The 20,837-nt window shown below is 40.2% G+C and overlaps 1 protein-coding gene across 1 annotated transcript in view; it reads right to left on the reverse strand.

The window, feature by feature from the left end:
• Positions 1–20,837, reverse strand: part of ST6GALNAC3 (ST6 N-acetylgalactosaminide alpha-2,6-sialyltransferase 3) — a 500,339-nt gene that overhangs the window by 278,820 nt on the left and 200,682 nt on the right. The window contains exon 2 of the mRNA XM_026497782.4: positions 1,899–2,093. Within this exon, the coding sequence (XP_026353567.4) occupies positions 1,899–2,093 (195 nt within the window). The remainder of the gene's footprint in view (positions 1–1,898; positions 2,094–20,837) is intronic.

Below are 20,837 nucleotides of genomic sequence, written 5' to 3' on the forward strand. Positions count from 1 at the left end.
ATTTATATTGCCCATCCTAGTGTATAAGAATTCCTAGTGTTCTAGGGGAACGCCTGGGTGGCTTACTCGGTTGAACGTTGGACTCTTGATTTTAGCTCAGGTCATGATCTCAGGGTTGTGAGATCACACCCCGCATCAGTTGGACCCTGACCTGAGCGTGGAGTCTGCCTCTCTCCCTCTACCCTGGTATTACAATAACTGGTATTACAATAACTTTGATGTTGTTGTCCTTACAGAACTGGCATGCCAACCATGCCTGTGTCCCTCAAAACTTAAAAACTCTTTCCAGTAATCATGCTTCCTCCCAAGATGGACCCTCTGCAGGAGCAAAATAATGATCAATATCATCTGGTAAAGTCATTGTATTAAGAACTACACCAATACTCAAAAAAAATTTAAAAAGAAAAATATAAATAGAAACTATATCAACAGAATTTTAAAGATAGCCTTGTTGATGTGACTAATTAAATAAGTGCATTTCAGGTCAGTTTTCCAGTTCTGCTCCAAGATTCAATCCATTAATATTTAGATAAACGAAAGGGTCTTTAACATTTGGTGGGATTTCCCTCATGAGAGTAGTTCTTGAGACACTGTAGTCACATGTTTCATTTTCTACCTGTGACAGGCACTTGTGAGATGATCAACACAATCCAGTAATTATAGAATATTCAGTGATGGCCGAAAATGAAAGTAACGGAAGAGGAGAGTGACACAAACTATTCTCCAAGAGATACATTTTTATATAGGCAATCGATTTATTAGGACACTCAACAAATGCAAGCCATGGACACTTTTTTTAAAAGGAATTTAAAACTAACGAAAGAATAAACATCAAGCAAAGCTTTGTCTTTTTACTATAAAGGTCTAATAAAAAGCCTGTAAATCCTGCAGCTACAGAAACAATTTTCAAAGAATCAAATTAACCAGAAGCAGTGACTCAAGTATGATATTGCCTACAAAAGGGGACGGACCAAGTTAGCTTTCAGTATCCCTCCCTGGATGCTAAGAATAGCTCTCAGGACAGGAGCAGCTAGCTTTCTGCATGTAAGTCTCCTCTCTAGTATCTCTACGAAATGACCTGTCAATGGGATCTGATCCAAAACTCTTCCCAGTGATGTAGACACTCTGATGACTTGTACCCTTGTCGCCAACAACTTCAAACAGACTTGGACTTTGCATCTATGAATATTAACCTCACATTTACCCCACTCTATAGAAACCAATAGTGAAAACAATTGTGTTAACCACTTCTATACACTTCACATATTTTGGGAGGTTCATTATTCTTTACTTCTCTCCAAGATACAAATTCTTGCTTAGAAAAGTGCTACTAGCTCAGTGTAGCATACTTTCTAGCTGTCCATATACTTCCATTCTCTCCTGTACGACCAAATGGCTATGAAGATTTAGAGGTTCAGTGATTACGGGACTTAAATGATTTTAACCCCTTTAAATTTGGAAACTCTTTAAATCCCATTATCTCTGCAGCCATGGAGAATTCTAAAATCAGCTTGGCCTTTCTAGCTCCAGCTCTAAGGATTACAGAGTTTTAAAGAATAGAAATGCTTCTCTGCAGTTCTACAAAGAGCTGTCCCCAACCAGTTCACCTCCAGGAAATAAAGCCAGCCCGTTCCCCAGCCAGTAACTGCTGATCAGAGTTCTGAAATAGAAAGATATGTATGTTCTGTCACAAACCACCAGGAAAACAAGTAATTGCCTCCTCGACTCCACGTGAAGCTAGTGAATCCGAGATTCGATGTAGCGGGGGCCAGCAGACTTCAGACAGGTGTCTGTAAATGTCGAAGAATGAGAAAGGAGCAAATGCCAGGGACCCAAAGAAGCTTAGAGAGGCAAAGAGAGTGAGTTCATGAATCCTAGGAAACCCTCCGAGGTCTTACCTCTCGCGTCCTCACATTTATGTATCCATAGTGAGTTCGAAGGGGCCGCCTGTAGCTGTGGGAGAATGGTATCCATTTTGTGCCAGGCTGTCCAAAGCAGTTTAGCAGCAGTGGGAAATTCACTTCATTTACAAGACGCACAACCAGCAGGAAGAGGAACGCTGCTATGAAGCTCACTGCGATCATAGACTTTCTCTACAAAACATTAAAAAAGAATGAATGAATGAACGAATGAATGACTTTCAACCAAAAGTAGTCACAGAAGGAGTTTCCGTTATTTATCTCTCTTTTTCTTTCAAAGGGATCAAAGGACTCTTCACTTAGGATATTTCACTTGGAGACAGAATGTAATCATTTGGTGACCAGGTTGCTCTCGTGAGCCTCTGAGAGCAAGTACAGCAACTTTCTTAGGTTATCTTTCCTTCCATACCTACCCTTCTTTACTTCCCTATATTCCTCAATAATGTCTATTCAATTTTCAAAATGCAAATCAAATATCCCCAACTATAGGAAGCCCTTCTTAACTGCTCAGCTCCCTTCCACCATCATCCCTTCACCCCAACCTATCTACCCTGTAGAAACAAGCAGTCTTGCCACTCCCATACCTTGAAGGCCCTTCTATTGGTGCACACGTTTCATTGTATAATTATTTATAGGACTTCTCCTGCATCTAACTGTGACATCCTGGAGAACGAGAATATACTGTCATACTGACCTCTGTATCCCAGGTCCTTAACACGGTACCTTACATATAGTAGGCGTCCAAGAAACATTTGAGTGAATCAATGAATGAATGAATGGATGGATGGATTTTTCACATCCTTGCAGACACTTTACCAACAATGACTTTGTTTCTTTATCTAGCACCCACGACAGGGAGGAATCTTTGCCTGTGCCAAAGGATATACAAAAGTAGGACTCAAAAAGCTCAGAATTTGAGTAGGACAAAAACCATGCCAAGCAGCGTAAGAACATCCCTGTAAACGTGTTGCTATGGAGCAAGAGCAGGAGCCACGGCGTCTGGCTGGGGTGGGGGAAAGCAGGGATGTGGTTGAGATTGAGCCAGATAAAATGCATGAGTTTTTTTCAGTAGAGATGTGTGAGTGAAGCTTTCCAGGTAGAGGGAACAGAGCAAGGAGACAAAAAAACATGGGGTTATTCATAGCTACATCGCACTTTGTCTTCCGGGGGAACAGAGGAGGAGAAAAAGCTGGAAACAAATGATAACTTGATGCACTGCCTGAAAGACCAAGCTGAGAAGTCTACTGAGTTTGCTAGGTGATGGAAAACCAAAGGAGGTTTTGTTTGTTTGCTTGTTTAATGTTTTAAAGGTGACTTGTAAGTTATAATCGCACATCAGTGCTGAAGATGTTTTAGAGCAGGGAGACACTAAAGCCAGGCAGCAACTCACAGGAGGCTACTCCACTGGCTCAGACAAAAGTAATGAGGGATGGGAACTACAGCAGTGGCAAGGGGAATACAAGGGTAGGAAAAGATATGAGAAACTCCATGTAGGTGATAGGCAGAGACCGTGGCTCCTGATTGGATAGAGGTGCAGATGGAAAATTCAGAGATGCCTGAGAGTTCGAGTCTAGGTAACTGCAAAAATCCTGGTCCTACCAAGAGAAACCAGAGTGATCAGAGCAAGAACCGATGTAAAAGAGTAAGAGGATAAAGCCCTTGTCTTTCAAAGTCCTAGTTTTCATCCAGATGGTGGGTCATCTGAATGGAGCCACTCAGGAGTCAGGTGGAAGGTCAAGTCTAGAGCAAAAAGAAAGAGCAGAGCGGAGGAGGGCAGATGTGAGGAGCAACTCTGCCTTGAAGTCCAGGGTGAAGACACAATGAGATATTCCTCCATGAAGCTGGGCATGGCCCTTGATTCTTCTTCAAACTTAAGGGAAGCCAAATAACTTTTCAGGAACGACTGGATATGTGTTGTTGTGTTTCCAGCTTACCACTTCCTGGTGAAATAAGCTTCTTTTTGCTCTTCACAGAGCGTCCCAAAGGAGAAAAGAAACCCAAAGCTAAACCCTGTCCCTCCCTGGGCCACAGTCACAGTCTCTGCAAGGACAGTGGAATAAGCCTCCAGAAGCCAGAGACCCCAAAGGAAGTCTTCACTCTTGCTCAGCTCCCATAATTTACAAAAGCCCCATCCCTCTGTCTAGCCAGCCTGATTTTCCAATCACCTGAAAGTCCCTTGAGTTCTGCCTCCTCAAAACCCCTTATCTCACCACTAACTATCACCGCCTTACCTCATTTAAGCTTCTAATCATGAAAAACTGTTTTAATTTGCTCCTCTGTGGAATCATTATGTCCACAACATTGCAATGTGTCAAGGTAACAGCTTAAATGAGGTGATGGATCTTACAAGTTTAAAGGGACACAGACCAGAACAGATGGCTAAATAAAAGCAAAGAGGCCAGTCACCCATTAAGTAAACAGGTAAGAACCTTTTTTTACTGCCATCCGGTAGCTTGCTGCAAAACAGCAGTTTTCTTTGAAGGAGACCCAGATGGGATTTGTGCCTTTGTCTATTCCAGAGCTCGGCAGGGCTCTGTGGTTCTCCTGCTTGCTGCACTGCATTGCATGGCTGGGGGTTTGGGGACAAAGGCACAGAGGGCCTTTCTGAATTCGCTGATCTCGCGTAACCACATACACACAATGCATACATGAGAGGAAAATAAATCAACCATTTGGAGAGAAACTTCAATATGGAATGAAATCACAGTTGTAAGAGTTCGCTCCCTAGTAATCCATGTCTGCCTCCCATGTTTTATCAAAGGGAACCAAGTAATGAGCACAGAGAGGATGAGGGGAGCAAATGGAGAGTAGAAGCCAGACAGACTCCTCTGTGCTTGACCTGGAATCATATTCTGCGGTGGGCAGAGGCGTTCCTTTCGTAGCTCAGGCTTTGCCTGGACCAGATTCTTTGCTTCCTTTATGTTTCAATATTCTTCTTTAACATGAAAGCATTCTCAGAGTGCTGATATAAAACCACCCTGAAATTTCACTAGAAAAGGTATAATTTCAAGCACATTCTGTACTTCAGACAGCAAGGACAACAGGACGCCACACTGACACGCATCCTTCTAGCAGTCATTCCTGCCAAATCATGACCTTGAACTTTAGCAATTACAATAAAGCCCGTGGATGAGGCTTTTGGAAGTCTACCATACCAGAATGCAGTGAGAATGTGTTTGCGTTTGTGGGCGGGATGTGGGAGTTGGGGAAGTAACAAAATACTAATACGTATGATATATAGGAATGTATTTACTCCTCCAATTCTCTCACTGAGCCCATGCCCTGTACAGACTTGGTGAGGGGCTGAAAAGCAGAAATAAAACCCTAAAAGACATAAAATGATGCCTCCAAAGAGTCACAGCTTCGTGCAAATGGCCAATAAACAGAATGGTAAAATGCCACATATCATGTGGTATGTGCCGGCCCAGGGGAAGCGGGAAGGGCTGTGCATGGGACAGTTCGGGGAATGCTTGTTTGGGGAGGCAGTATTCAAATGGAGTCCTGAAGAATGAGGAGTTAGACAAGTGAAGATGGGAAGGGCATTCCAGGCAGAGGGAACAGCACAGACTAAGGCCTTAAATTGGTCAGCAACCTGCAAATGATTTGGTAAAGAATACACAGACTGTATGTGGTGGGAGATGATGGTAGGGAAGTAGACAGGATTCGAATTCAAACACAAAAAATAGTAAGCCAAATACATTCAGTCAGATGCAATTATCTGTCCCATCCACCTTACATTAGGATAACGAAAGGGTAAATGCATAAAAGTGCTATGCTTTATGGTTCTAAAACTTTCTTCACTCTCCAATCAAGTGAAAATGTATCCATCACGTCATCTTATTTGAAACTGCCATCTAGCACACCACAATGCCTTGTTTCCAGTTACTTAAGTTTATTCCATCAGTGACTTATCCAAGCAATTGTTTGGAGTCCAGCAACACTCAGCAAAGTAGAAGACTCTACTTATTTCTCTGCTCAATGGCTAACAATCTGTTTATGGAAGTGATCCCTGCTGTCTTTACTGAAATAATTGGGGCATCTCCAAAATCCAACAACCAGCAACTATGTAAAACAAACAAACAAACAAACAAACAAACAAAACAAAACAAAAAAAAAAACAATTAAGTACTCATCAAGTTTATAAAAGACTCGATTTGACAAACTTTTCATACTGCAAAAATAGGCATTAAATTTAATAGGTCATTCCTCTAAGATCAGAAGTATGAACTTTAGGGGCATCTGGCTGACTCAGTCAGTAGAGCATGTGCCTCTCAATCTCAGAGTCGTGAGTTCAAGCCCTGCACTTAGCACACAGCCTACTTAAAAAAAAAAAAAAAAGTATGAACTTAAAATAAAATAATACAACGGGTGGAAAACTCACCGTTCTGGCACACAGTGAGTACTCAAAAATGGGAGATGTTATCATTATAACTACTAATTGTCAGAGCCTTGTTGGCCATTAGCCAGTTGGTAAGAACTGGCCAGCCCATGTGAATGCATGATAAAAACTTGGAGATATCTTTTCTCAAATATTCCAAGCAGCTGCACTGCCTTGAACTATTCTGTGAAACTTATCCACACAAGCTCTGAGAGAATGTCACTGTGCCCAAATAGAGCTGATGAATTGCTTCAGGGAAAGCTTTCTCCTTCTTTGTTCCTCATTTTGGGCAAGTCTGAAGGGGCCTTTAACAGCTGAGACGTTTAGAATTTAATCCCCTCTGTGCTGCAAAAATATGCATCAGAAATGTGGCATTCCAGTTGCTTGCTCTTTAGAGTTGGAATATCATTTATCAGACTTATAGCAGAAATACCTATTTCAAAATAAAACCCACAGAGAATTCATGATTTAGGGAGAAAACAATTGCAAATATTTGTACCTAGCAAATTTGCAAGCTATATTAACGTTCATAGGTTTTTATTCTTTCCACCACAGAATTAGTCTTTAACCTCGGCATAAAGTCTTTACTTTTTAATTTAGTCAGTTACTAGATTTTTTGTTTCTTTTTCATAAATGATTAACAAAGGTATAAAGCTGTATTTTTCCATTTAAATAGTATTATTTAGTTACCAAAGTAGTTGCTTTCCAGGGTAAAACTGTATATATTTTTGTCCATATGCTGTCATTCATCTAATAATAAATATCTGTATTGATTGATTATTTATATCAGTGCTTAAACCCCTCACACATTGATGAGTGCCTACCCATTACATATTTGTGACCTTATCAAATACAAATTCTTCTCTAATATAGAAAATTGTATCATCAATTTAATTCTACCTTGTGTCATTGGCCAAGCTCCTAGTGTGGTTCTCCCAAAATACAATACAGCTTCTTCTCATTTGTATAAGGATGAATTAGCAAAGCTCAGAGTATACAGATAAAATCTTCATTTGTTTTGTTATCTATTGAGTCAACAAACTGGATCCTGCTTATTAAACTACAGTGAACTCTGGGGAAAACATCACCCATTTGTTGGGAGGGAGGTGAGGAAAGGGAGGTAGTAACAGGGGGCCAGACCTAAATCTGTAGAGCCCATACTTAGGCAGCATAGCTGGTGACAGACTCATTGAGGTCATCAAGAAGGGGGTAGTGAATGTCAAACAAGGTCAACATAAGAGAATAAGGAGCATTTCAGAATCCACAAAGCTGCTGAAGAAAATGTGATGATCTAAAAGAAATACATTTTGGGAGTAGGCTTTGAGGAGGGCAGAAGGAGTACAGCTAGAGAGGCAGAAAGGGATCTGACTATGGACGGTCTTGTACTTCATGCCAAGGAGTCTGGACTTACACCCTAGAATCCAAAGAAGAGATCTAAGTGTGAGATAGACAGGATCAGATTTGATTTTGGGAAACTCACTCTGGACATGGTGTGGTCAATGAATGAGGAGGTGGGAAAGACCCTCTTGGGAAAGATAATGACAAGAGCAACATGGACCACTTCATCAGGTATCACTAACAGATGTTCAATTCTCAATTTGAAAACTGCAATTGTTACTTTTGGTGACTGGCTTTTCTTCTCCTAGTAGGGCACTAGGATTAAAGTCCAGACATAGTATATATGTATAAACATTCATCATAGTCTTAATAGAAGATAATATTTAGTGAGTGTTATTAGTTGAAGAAATGCTTCTGTAATCCTCATTTTCCAGACAAAGAAAGAGAGATGTAGAGAGTTTGAGAGACTTGTCCAAGGTCACAGAGCAAGAAAATAATAAACACGGGTATTTAACTCAGATATTCTGACTCCAAAGCCTGTGATCTTGTGTATGAATTAACTAAGTTGTTAATTTTACTCATACCAAAGGGAACACTCTTAGGGGACTGGTTCAGAAATTTTAAAAACTGGTACTAACCCTAAGTAGATTTTGTAATACGTTTTGTCAATAAACAAAATAATTCATATGGAAAATTAAGTGGCTGATCTGAAGCACGATAATTATATTTACCTCAAAATCAGTAATTTGTGGGCAAATTTAATTCTGGCTTTATTCCCAGTACTAAAAAGACAACTTCAGGGTCCCATTGGTTAGCACTCAGGGAAAATAAAGCAATTATTCTTCTACTTCTGCTAGAGAGTATTAGGTCCCCTTTGTCAATCAATAGTATGGAGTCCTATTACCGTAGTTTCCAGGAACCAACATGATCAAATGGACATGTCTTCCTTTCTTAGCACCACAATTCTGCAGTCCTTCTATTCAATGAAGATGCAGTGAAAACAGCATAATGCTGATGGTTTCATTAAAAAAAAAAAAAGTAGTACACAACCTTCAATATGGTGACCTGCTTTAAGAATTTGGAACCCATGTCAACATGTCACCATCAACACAGGTACAGTCCATACTGAATTACAGATGCAACAAACAAAAACCAAGGCAAGAGAGTTCTCAGGGGCACCACGGTCATACATGATCCTGTGCAAAGTCCTAGGGAGAAATCACAGGTGGCCAAAATTTCTTCAGGGACTTTTTGCCCAATGGAGACTCCCTATCGTTGCAAACACTCTAGAGAAGTTCAAGTTCACATGAGCACTATCACACTGAACTTTCTAGCACTTATATTAAAACCATAATGAAAACTGTCAATGGATATTTTATATGCTACACATCTTTCTTATTTGAGGAGGGGACTTAGGTTTTCCTGTCCTGATTTGATTTTCAGACTGCTACAATATCAAATGAAAACAATCATGGCTACATTGACTGAGTTCGTTTCATTTTGAAAAATTATATAAAACCAGTTTATCTCATTTTGCCTTTCATCTTTATCATACTGCTTCAGCATATGTCCTTTCACGTGGCAGAAAGGAATCAAAATTCTTCAGAAACACAAGATAGAGCTGAAGATTGGTACTGAGTATGTAGAATGAAGGAGCCCAGAAAGCAAAGTCTCTCAGTGTGGCTGTGCAGATAGACACAGAGAAATTTAATCCAAAGGGCCAGTTCTCATGATTAAGAACATCAGAGATCGGGACAGATAGCCCTGAAGTTACTTCTTTTTTTCATTACATTCTTGAACTTAGGGGAACAAATATCTTCCAGTCTGCCTGTTGTTGTCTCTCTGTACCCCTGGCATTCTGTAGAGGGAAGAGAGGTGCTAACTAACCAGAGATGATGAAGATACTTAGGTAACCAGCCTGGGTGATTTTGTTTATTCTCTGCCACCTTACAGAACACTGGCCTTTGTCTGGTTTCTGCAAATACCTGCTTGGCATCTTTTACTCTTACAGAGATGAGTTTGTCTCTTAGAATCCAATTCTTACTTTCAAGGTGTTCAGGACAAAGAAGTGGAATATAAGGATAAATTCTGGTGATCCTGGTGTCATTAGGGAGGGAGTCATCCCCACAGGCATCATGATAATGATGAAAATGACAACCATGAAGACGATGATGGGACCCTTTATTTTTCTGTGAATTGATGCGATGTTGATATCGTACAGCATATATCTTTGAACACCCTCTCAGACCTGTCACCCACATGATTCTCCCTATAACCAGTGAAGTAGGAAGGGAAGTGTGGATGCTTGGAGGTCTCCTGTCCCATCTGTCATTTCATCCCTCCCTATTTCAGGCTGGCATCTCAACATTCTCTAAAGTCCTTTTGCTACCCAGTTTCCCGTCACTTTGTCCAGACTGCTTCTTACTGCACCTTGCTATTTTCTACCATTCTCATCTCTACAAGTGCAAATTTAACTCAGCTCAAAGGGCATTTCCTCCTTAAAGCCTGTAACCCTCTCTGGCTTCTAGGTGGCCAATGACAGTGAGGTGAGATGGGATGGATAGAGAAGGAAGATCAAGGAAAGAGGATAGGAGGAGGAGAATGAAAAGGAGGGGCGGGAAGGGAAAGGTTCCCCTATAATTTTTGTTTGTAATAATTCATTAAGGGGTGCCTGGGTGGCTCAGGTCAAGATCTCAGAGTCATGAGATCAAGTCCTATGTTGGGGTCCATGCTGGGTGTGGAATCTGCTTAGGATTCTCTCTCTCCTTCTGTCCCTCCCTGCCCCACTCACTCTCTTTCTCTCTCTCTCTCTCAAAAAAAAAAAAAAAAAGAAGAAAGAAAAGAATTCCTTGAGAACGTGAATAAAGTCTGAGAAACATCTCAGGCAGCATTAAGCACAACATCTTGAATTTGGGAGATATTCAGTAAATATGTGTGGAAGAAATAAAAGAATGAAGGAGACAAGGAAGGGTAGAGGATTAAAAATTATTCTCTTCTAAATTCAAGTGGTAAATTATCTGAAAAGTTTCAGATCGGATCATTAGGGGAATTACGTTTTCTATGAATCAAATCATTCTTTTTTCCTCTTAATTCACCTCACTTGGACATTTCTGTGTAGATTTGATGTGGGCATGGTGGGCGGTGGGGGGAAAGGGTTAGGATGGGGGAATATAAAGTGAAGTAAGAAGAATCTGAGTATTCTGAGAATTGATTTGAGGTTCCTGGTAGAACTTGCAGATCTGAATGGTAGTAAACCTGCTTAGAACAACATCCTTTATCCGATACATAATAAAAAGATTTGACGAATTCACATTTTTTAGAAAACCAACTCTTGTCTGAGGATAACACTTAAAACATGAATCCCGGGGCACCTGGGTGGCACAGTCATTAAGCGTCTGCCTTCGGCTCAGGGCGTGATCCCAGAGTTCTGGGATCGAGTCCCACATCAGGCTTCTCCGCTGGGAGCCTGCTTCTTCCTCTCCCACTCCCCTGCCTGTGTTCCCTCTCTCGCTGGCTGTCTCTGTCAAATAAATAAAAAAAAAAAAAAATCTTAAAAAAAAAAAAAAACACATTAATCCCACACCAGGGAATGAGAAGTGGGTAACAAAAGGATACCCTGTCCTAGTAATAAGGACAATGGCACATTTTCTGAGGGGAGGGACTCGCAACAGTCTGCTGTGTGCTCAGCAAGGGCTTTACAGGGATGAAACGGATTCTCACCAGCAGCCTATCTGCAGACTCAGGGTGGTCAAGTAACACTAAGTAAGTCAATGTATGTCACCTTGGGCATGTTGCTCTTAACCTCTTTGTGCCTCCGTGCCAATTTCTTACTTGAAATTGGAGAAACAGTAGTACCTACCTAATATGATCGCTAACAGTTTAAATGATTTACTACATATGAAGAACCCCAAAAGCACTGCCTGGCAAAGGGAAAGTGCTCAGTAAATGTTACCTCTTCTTAACAGTTATTTCATCAACTCTGAGATACCATCAATTGTTATCGTTAGATACATGGTTACTCTAAATACAGTAGGAAAGAAAAGCAAGATGGGGAGTCTAATAATAGACCTCTGCAAAAAGCTAAGACGCCAAAATGCTATTTCCTTAAAGTTCGAATATCCCAGAAATAAAGCTGCCATTCAGAATGGCACAGCAAGAGAAGAGAAAGGAAAAATAATCTCCCCTGAGAATTCGAACCACAAGCAGGTACTCATGCAGGTTTTTGATACAAGTTCACACTACCGGTGTGATTCAAGAAAAATCTCAGTAAATAATTCAATTTAAAGTGGTCTCAGGTTGGCAGTATCCCCAGGTGACCATTTGAAACAACGCAAATCCTATCTGGGAGAATTTAACTTCGTTGCAGGCTGGTAGTGACTGCAAGGTAGTATTGAGAATACAGGCAGCTCACTCTCAGACGTGTGGAAAAAACATAGTAAAATCAATGAAGTCTGGTGGTATCAAAGTCATCGTCATCACTATGATCATCATCATCATCATTCTAGAGAACAAAGAGAATCGGGAATGGGACCTGGATTATTCTAAACACCTATCCCTTACCCTGTGTTTTAAAGGAGCCTTAACCACAAGTCCACAAAGAAAGAATAACAATGAGCCCTGAAGTTGCTTGGAACATTGGAATTCACCAACATAGAAGCCTTTTCGGTTTTTTTTCTTCTTTTTGAAATTGCACAAGTTAAAAAATATTTTTTTTAAAGCCTTCTTTTTTTGAACATATTTCGATGACCCTGGGCACGTATGCATGTCATACTGCATCTCCATGCACAGATGTCAACTGTGGCACCTCCCGGCATCTCTCTAAGGAATAGACACTGTCCTCTTGTAGGTCAAAGCAGAGCCCTGGCAGAGGAACACACATATTCAAAAGTCTTTGCTGAACACAAGTAGAGTTTTGCCAGAGCACAGGTCTCATGGTAATAATAAATTGTACTGTGCCAAGAACACTTGAATTTCTAAGTAAGACAGTTTTCCTATCGATTCTGGGTTTAATATTGCATTGGCAGTAATTTGAATCGCTCATGCAACATAAAGCATATTAGTTTATTACTTATAGTCTCCTGTGCTAGAATAGCAAAGGCAGAAAGATCTCCACTGTTAAGCAGAAGCCTGGAAATACACACACGATGTCTGTTATCAGTGAGTCTTTGATCTATATTATTATCATACACAGATCAGTCAATGCCATATTTCCAACAGCACACAAGCCTTCTCTATTTAGATGTCCCAGAGGCAACTCAAATTTAATAGCCCAAATCCAAACTGATGATATCCTCCCTCCCCAATCCACTCTTCCTCATCTACCCTGTCCTTCTAAAAAGCTACCACTAAAGTTACTTTAGAGCCCCAGTAACTAAAAGCTCACCCTACTTAGCTATATGACTTTGAGCATCTTAATTTTCTTTGTCCATGTTCCTCATCTGTAAAATCTTCAAGTCATTGTGAAAATAAATAATGAGATAATGCGTAAAGGACCTAGCTTAGTGCCCAGCACATAGCAGGCAATCAATGAGCATTAATTTCCTTAGTTTCTCCACTTATTAGATCCCCTGCCCAAGTTACTCTGCCTTCCAGGAATGTCTTCTTCTTTCCTTTCTCTGTGAGGAAAACTGATAGTTATTCTTCAATACTAAATCTAAGCATCATCTCCTGTGAAATGGTCCTGACCCTCCAGGAAGATTTAAGAGCACTTTGTTCTGAAGCATGTTTCAGATCATATGGTAATTATTTGATTGCCCATCCCCCTCCATCATTCAACCAAATTCAGAAAACACATGCCCCCCCCCCCCCGCATTCTCCGCAGACATTGCTAATCAACCCCAGCACCATTTCCCCCTGAGTTAGGATGCAACTTCAGAATCCTATCAACACAGTGTTCCAGGCAGTAGTGGTCTTCATCAATTCGACCTCGTATATTTACCTCTGTAGCACAAGACAAGTAGCAGCTTGAGGCCAGAACTATGCCTTGATAAGTCCGTAACCAAGGTGACCACAGGTAAGGCTGTTATCCTCTCTGGGCCTTGATTTCTTCATCTGTAAGATGGAATGTCTTTAGGATCCTAGATGACTCACGAAGGATCCAATCCCTCATGTCTAATGACAATGTAATGAGGACCCAGGGACCCTGACTGGCCAGAGCTTGTGTCACTATGAGTGAGGCTTACAGCATGGCTGTGTACATGGCCCCACGCTTGGTCAAGGCCCATTTCTTTTTTTTTTTTTTTTAATTATTATTTATTTATTTGACAGAGACAGAGACAGCCAGCGAGAGAGGGAACACAAGCAGGGGGAGTGGGAGAGGAAGAAGCAGGCTCCTAGCGGAGGAGCCTGATGTGGGGCTCGATCCCACAACGCTGGGATCACGCCCTGAGCCGAAGGCAGACGCTTAACGACTGCGCCACCCAGGCGCCCATTGGTCAAGGCCCATTTCTTATCATAGAGTTAGGCATGCCTTCAGAGACGCGCAAATTGAACCCCGTGTCTATGTAATTGAAATAGAAATGGGGTGAGAATTTGTGATCTTTCAACTTGGTAGATAGCAGCTGCCACTTACCAAAGCCTACCTGATTGCAGCTATTTTGCACCTGCTGAGAAAAAGTTTGCAGCAAAAGAGATTATTTCCTTTTTAACCCTTATCTGAACAGAAGCTTCCATATTTTTTCACCCAGTTGTATCGAATAGAATCAGGTTCGGTCTCTCATACATATACAGGCGGAAGGGTTAACACACCTGGTCACAGCACCCCCACTAAGCCCCGGCACTCCCAACAGGAGTTTTAAAACTGGGAGTTCAGTTTGTTGAAAATCTGAAATCAAAGCAAGGAGAGTATGAAAATTTTCATTTCTGTGCATATTTCTTAAAATAAGAAAATGTCTGTTTTTGTATCTTATACGTGGCTGCATAAAGATGAAGATTTCTCTGGAGATTATTTGTTCGTTCTACAAGTCAAACATTCAGATTTGTTCAGTAAACATTATCATAAAAAATATTCCCAAAGGTAGTCCCAAGGGAAGACTTACCAATAAATACATGTGAAGAAACAAAGGCCATTCCTCAAAATTTAGAAACATTCAGTTGACAGGAGTTAACTTGTGCGAGGTCTTAATATTTTAACTAAAATCTCAGCTCCGGTACCCAAGATCCAGCCCAGGTGGGTATTCTTTCGCCAGAATTAAGTCCCAAGGATTGAACTTGCACAACCACTACAGGGCTTGGCCCACGGTACACTGAATGTCCCCTGCATATCTCTGTGCATTGTTGCGATGGCTGGCTTAATATCTCTTTCCCTGCTAGGCCGTGAGTTCTTGAAAAGCAGAAGCTCTATCTGTCTTGTTCCCTAACGCTTCCCCATTGGCAAAAGCAGCCAAGCCAGACGTCTTGTGGACACAAACCTTGAAAACACATGAATAATCTGTGAACAGTCCTAAAAGGCCAAGTGAGGGCGGCATGGTTCACCGCCTTGAACCATGTGTCTATGGGCCTGCCCAGCCACAAGGGCAAGGCCACCTCCGTAGTCTAGTCTATTCTCAAGCGCCTAACCACCAATTCATAAGGCGATGCTGAGGAAACACACATTGCCTGTTCACTTAACAATATTTACCAAATTTGTTTGGTAATTTCCCAAAGCGCAAAGATTGGCCCATAATCTTAGCACATTGTGATATCTCCTTGCATTTTGTTACTTTTAGGCAGTATTTTGAAAATCAGGTTTTGCTTCTGATTTTAACAAAGGCTTTTCTTCCTGAGCAAAAGAGATGAGCAGTTCAGCAAGATAGGGCAGCTTTTATCTGCAAAAAATCTGCCTTTCAGCAGAGCAGACAATATGAGCAAAACGGAGGGAAACACATTAAATATTTCCTATATGTGAATTGTGATTCTCTTCTCCCGTGGGATGTGCAAGTGGCAAGATAGTTTATTCCCGTGTGGCTCTGATAGCAGGTCCTGAATACTCTGAATATATCACTTTTATTGCCTTTTATATTGAATTACTGTGAAAGAAAAAATACTTTTGTGAGAATTCAAAATCAAAATACTTTAGGAGCTTTTAGAATCCACCTCCAGGACATAAAGAAAAGCTTAAGAAAACAAATATTTCAGTTCTGCTAAGGGATACTAGATACCACTCCCACTGAGCGAGGGCCCCTTCACAGAAAGGGAGACGTTATCAAATATTTATGCTGACTTTCAGGGAAAATGGTAAGTGTTCTATTTGGGGTTCAGGTACTCTCAGTCCTGTCCCTGCTGCTTTAGAACTTGCCACGTAATGGGACAAAATTTGCCCCAGGGAGCTCTGACCTATAACATTTCGGCCCTGCTTGTTCCTTCTGAAACCTGGCTTAAGATGCCTCCTAACAGCGTTTTTCACTAGAAATCTCAACTCTCCATGATCCATTCATCGTAAAGGTTCTTGTTCAAGATACACCATTTCTTATTTTTTCAGATACATTTTTGGTAGATTTCCTCTTTTTTCCATGCAATCAAGAACTCCACAAACCAAAATAAGTTGTTTCCATCACTTTCATTCCAAGCTTGTCATTTTCTATTTAGGTGAGAGAAGGTTGTCTGTAGGCTGTAGGGTAAGATAAAGTCCAAGTGGCTCAGCATGAGATAAAAATCCCTTTATGATCTGACCTCTATTTGTCCAGCTGAGCCCTCAGCCTCCCCAAGTTCATACTTCATACTTTAGCTAGAGTGAGCATCTCATGGTTTTTGGAAGATTCCATGCTTTTTTGATGGCTTCATACATGGTATAGTTCCTTCTACCTAAAATTTCAGTTCACTGGGGACGCCTGGGTGGCTGAGTCGGTTAAACCTCTGCCTTAGGCTCAGGTCATGATCTCAAGGTCCTGGGATCCAGTCCTGCATCGGGCTCCCTGCTCAGCAGGGAGTCTGCTTCTGCTTCTCCCTCTCACTCTCCCTCTGTACACACACAAGCTCTCTCTCTCTCTCTCTCTCAAATAAACAGAATCTTCAAAAAATAAAAATAAAATTTCAGTTCAGAAAAATTAAAAAAAAAATCTGTCTTTAGACACCAAAAAAAAACTTCACCTCCTCTCGGACATTTCCCCTAGCCTTTCTATTATCTTATCAGGAAATTAGTCCCTAAATTCTTGGGGAGTTCATAGTCAGAGAATAGATGGATGGATGGAAAGATAGAACAAACAAAGTTAAATACAAAACAATTTTTATATACATAAAATTTGTATCGACACAGTCATGTTATAATTGTAGTACCACTAATTCAGTACCTACTAGCACTTGGAATTATACTGGGCCCTTTGCACACACTTCCTCTAACATTAACAACTGCAATGCATGTTAATACTTTTATTCCCTGTTTCATAGTTGAAGAAACTTTTGGCCAAAGGGGATAAATGACGTGCCCAGGATAATAGCTAAAAAGTCATAATTAACGTCAAGATGCAAACCAGACTGTCCAAGAAGCTAGTGATCTTTGCATTATGCCTCAAGAATATCTTATCTCATGGTCCTGTAATTATTTAGTTATATACCTGTCTACTCCATTAGATTACAATGCCTTGGAGGAAAGAACTACATTTTGGACCCTCGTCCTGAACTCACTGTCTGGCACATATTAGGTGCTAAGAAATGGTGAATTGATAAATTAAATGAATATAATAATTTGCCTCTGTGCTTTTCAGGTGAAAAATATTTATTATAAGTGGAAATCAAGATGCTTATGTATCTCTTGATGTTTTGTTTTAATCATTTTCAAGAGGCAATGGTAGTCAAAAGAAAAGATGATTTGGAGATAGAGAGACTATGGTCTACTCTCATCTCCACACTGAACGGATTAGTGCCTATCTACAGATTTCTAAACTGTAAAATGGATATTATAAGAGCCCCTTTTTCACAGATTTATAGGGTTTAACTCTGATAAAGCTTATAAAAAGCCCTATCTTCATAAACACCAAAGTTCCATACAAATGTTGACTAATGCTGATCATCAACTACAGAAGATAATTTTCCTCAAAGAATATTTGTTTTAAAATATTACTTGTGTAACAAGAAAAATGAGGGCTAAAGAGATTTAATATTTTCTACAAATCAATACACATTTACTGAGCGTCAACACCATGCTTGTATGGGGTCTGAGTTCAGTCTGTTCTCCTAAAAGAAATTTGATGGTGGCAGAAAAGAAGGAGAAAACTAAAATAACTTGATATCTTTCTCATTAAGATTGAAATTCTACAAGGGCAAGAACTGTGTTTTTGTTGCCAATATTATATTTGGTATACAGGTGGTGCTCAATGAACATTTGTTGCATATACACTCAGGGTTCTCTGTTTAGTAAAATACCATCATGGATAAAGGTTTCTAAGATAAGGCATGGTCTGGAAATGGAGGGTAAAAGCAAAGAGAAAAATCAATTTTCTATATAGAAAGCAACAGGAATTTTTTTTTAAGGTTATTTATTTGAGAGTGTGTGCGGTGGGCGGGGGGAGACAGAGAGAGAAAGAGAATCTCCAGCAGACTCCCTGATGAGCAGAGAAACCCACACTGGATTCGATCCCATGACCTTGAGATCATGACCTGAGCTGAAATCAAGAGTCAGATGCTTAACCAACTGAGCCACCCAGGCGCCCCGAGCAACAGGAATTTCAGAAGGAAACTTGCAACAGGAGAGGAAGAAAAGGATAACAAATGAAAAGCAGCCCAGGAAAGGAAGAGCAAGCCAGGGCCTCTGTGGGGTGACCAAAAAACATTTCTTTGGAAAGAAAAGACAACTCCTGAACTTTAATCATCTAGTGATATTACAATTCAAAGCATTTTGCTCCATGAAAATGTATTTTCTCCCTCCCCACAACACACACCCATAATTTCCCCGCAGAAATTAGCTCTGGTGACCAGGTTTTATGCTCTGTCCTCTAATTCCACCTCTCTGGAGCTTACCCTAGTGAGCTAACTGCAGACACTAAAGAAACGTAGGTTGGCTCCTAGACAAGTACACTTTACCTTTCTGACCCTGCAATCTGGAAAATAGTAACCTAGTGCTTCTCATGCTAACAGTGAGCACTGAAAAAAGAAATATACATTGTGTATTTGACACATAGTGAGTGTTTCCAAATGTCTATTCCCCTCCCTGCTCCTATCCTCTGTCTATTCATCCTACATCATGAGACCACCACTCTGTAACTCTGTAACTCAGTGTAGCAGAGGTGGGAACACACATAGGCACACACTCAGACTCAAAACACCTCACATTTTACCAAATGCAATAGTACTGGAGTCCAACATCTCCAAAGAATAATACACTTGGTAGAACATTCTGCGAGTTTCTAACTACAAAGGCCCGTGCTGGTAGCACCTTGAAATACCACCTTTGGATCTCTTTAGTTTGAAAATCTTCAAGAAGCTCCAGAAGCTGTTTGATACCAAAGAACATACCTATTTTCATAGCTTTAAACTATAATTGCTAAGGCTCTCCACTGGGGGAAAAAAAAGTCTCAAAAAGAAAGAAAACATCTCAATAAAGGCTTCTGGAGGAAAAAATCTCACACTGGTTTGCAAAATTCTTAACAGAGCTCTTTCTTCTCACTATGGAGTGGGGAAGCTGCCAGGTAGGGCAGATTTACAATAGGAGGAGCAAGGAAAAAGAATCACAGCGCTCCATAACCTGATCAGGTTTTGACAAGTTGAACATCTTCCCTTCCTCATCACAAATTACGAAATTTTGACTTATTTTACCTTCTAACAGGTGAACCAAATCTATAAAATAAATAGAATCTTCCCAGGACATTTCACTTGCTTAGAGTAATAGGCAAGTGCGTTAAGTTCCCATAAATTAGATGCCTAAATACACCAACTAACAACATGCTACCACATACCCGTCACTCTGCTTCCCTTAAATGGGTTGAACTTGACCTTCAAAGACCTTGAAATACAAAAAAAACCCAAAAAAACAAAAAAAACTTATTCTTTTCTGACATTTATGAGTGTCTTTTCTGCTTGACTGCCTTTTACCGCCTGGAAATAATAGTGAAAGCATTGTAGACGAACCCAGCTATAAACACTGACAAATAACAGGAAACGTAGACAGTTTTATTCCGGGCAGGTTAGAGCTAATCTAATCAAATCTAATTCCCTCTCTTTCTGTAAGCCTACCACTATGTTCAATTTATTTTTTGATTAGAAGTGCAGTATGATGGTCCTCGTTGGGCTGCAGTTAGACGATACTGAGGTTTACACAAACAAGTCTGATGAAAGAACAGATTTTAAGATGGTTTTTTTAGAACACAGTCTCTTATGAAAGGTAAATTCTAAGGAGATTTTTAAGGAAAACTTTTACTCAGTGCTTTTTGACTCTAAAAATTTATGGATTGGCTCTATTCTAACCAATAATAAAATACACCTAAGAGGAAAGTGTTCTTTGGTTCTGGGTTTCAGAGATTTAAGAAAAAAAGCTCTTTGGAAATACTGACTAACAGTAGTAAAGACATTACATTACATTATGTATATTTAAATACTGAATAATGGGAACAGTGAGACTTGTATTTAAAGAATAGTTAGCAATTCGGCCAGCAAGGTACAAAGAGCTATTTTCTTTCCATTGAACAAAGCTATAATCCCTCATCAAAAATGGAGCTCCCTTAGGGAACACAAAGCAAGGAGCCACGGCCCCCTGATGGTTGTGCATAAATGACCAGTTTGCCTTTATGTGAAAAGTTTTCACTGACCAGAAAATTGTTCTGTTTCTCCAACTCCTTTAATTATGGTATAAACCCTATTATGGTACACCCTCCTACCTATACACACACACATGCTTACTTCTCTCTGTAGTGGACCAGTTCTTAGGTAATGCCACCATCACGTTTTAATGTTTTATATTTGGAAACAGAGTTTTACTGATGGTCTCAGAAGAAGAAAGAGGAAAGACCATCATTGTGCTTTATCTTCAAATTAACATTAGTATATGATATGACCTTCGTATAAACACTAGGAAACCCGATAACGATGTTGTACACCTGAAACTAATGTAACATTGTATGTGATCTCTACTTCAATAAAAAAAGTTAATTAAAAAAAAAAAAGACTCAGAAACCTTCCACAATATGTTGGGACTTCAACAAGACATTTAATGTTTCTGTATCAAACTTGAGAATGAGGTGAAGAGGGGCAGCTCTTAGTGGTTTGTTACAGAATGAAACATACTCTTACCACAT

The sequence above is a fragment of the Ursus arctos genome, unplaced genomic scaffold (assembly GCF_023065955.2).
Source record: "Ursus arctos isolate Adak ecotype North America unplaced genomic scaffold, UrsArc2.0 scaffold_12, whole genome shotgun sequence".
Classification (NCBI taxonomy): Eukaryota; Metazoa; Chordata; class Mammalia; order Carnivora; family Ursidae; genus Ursus; species Ursus arctos.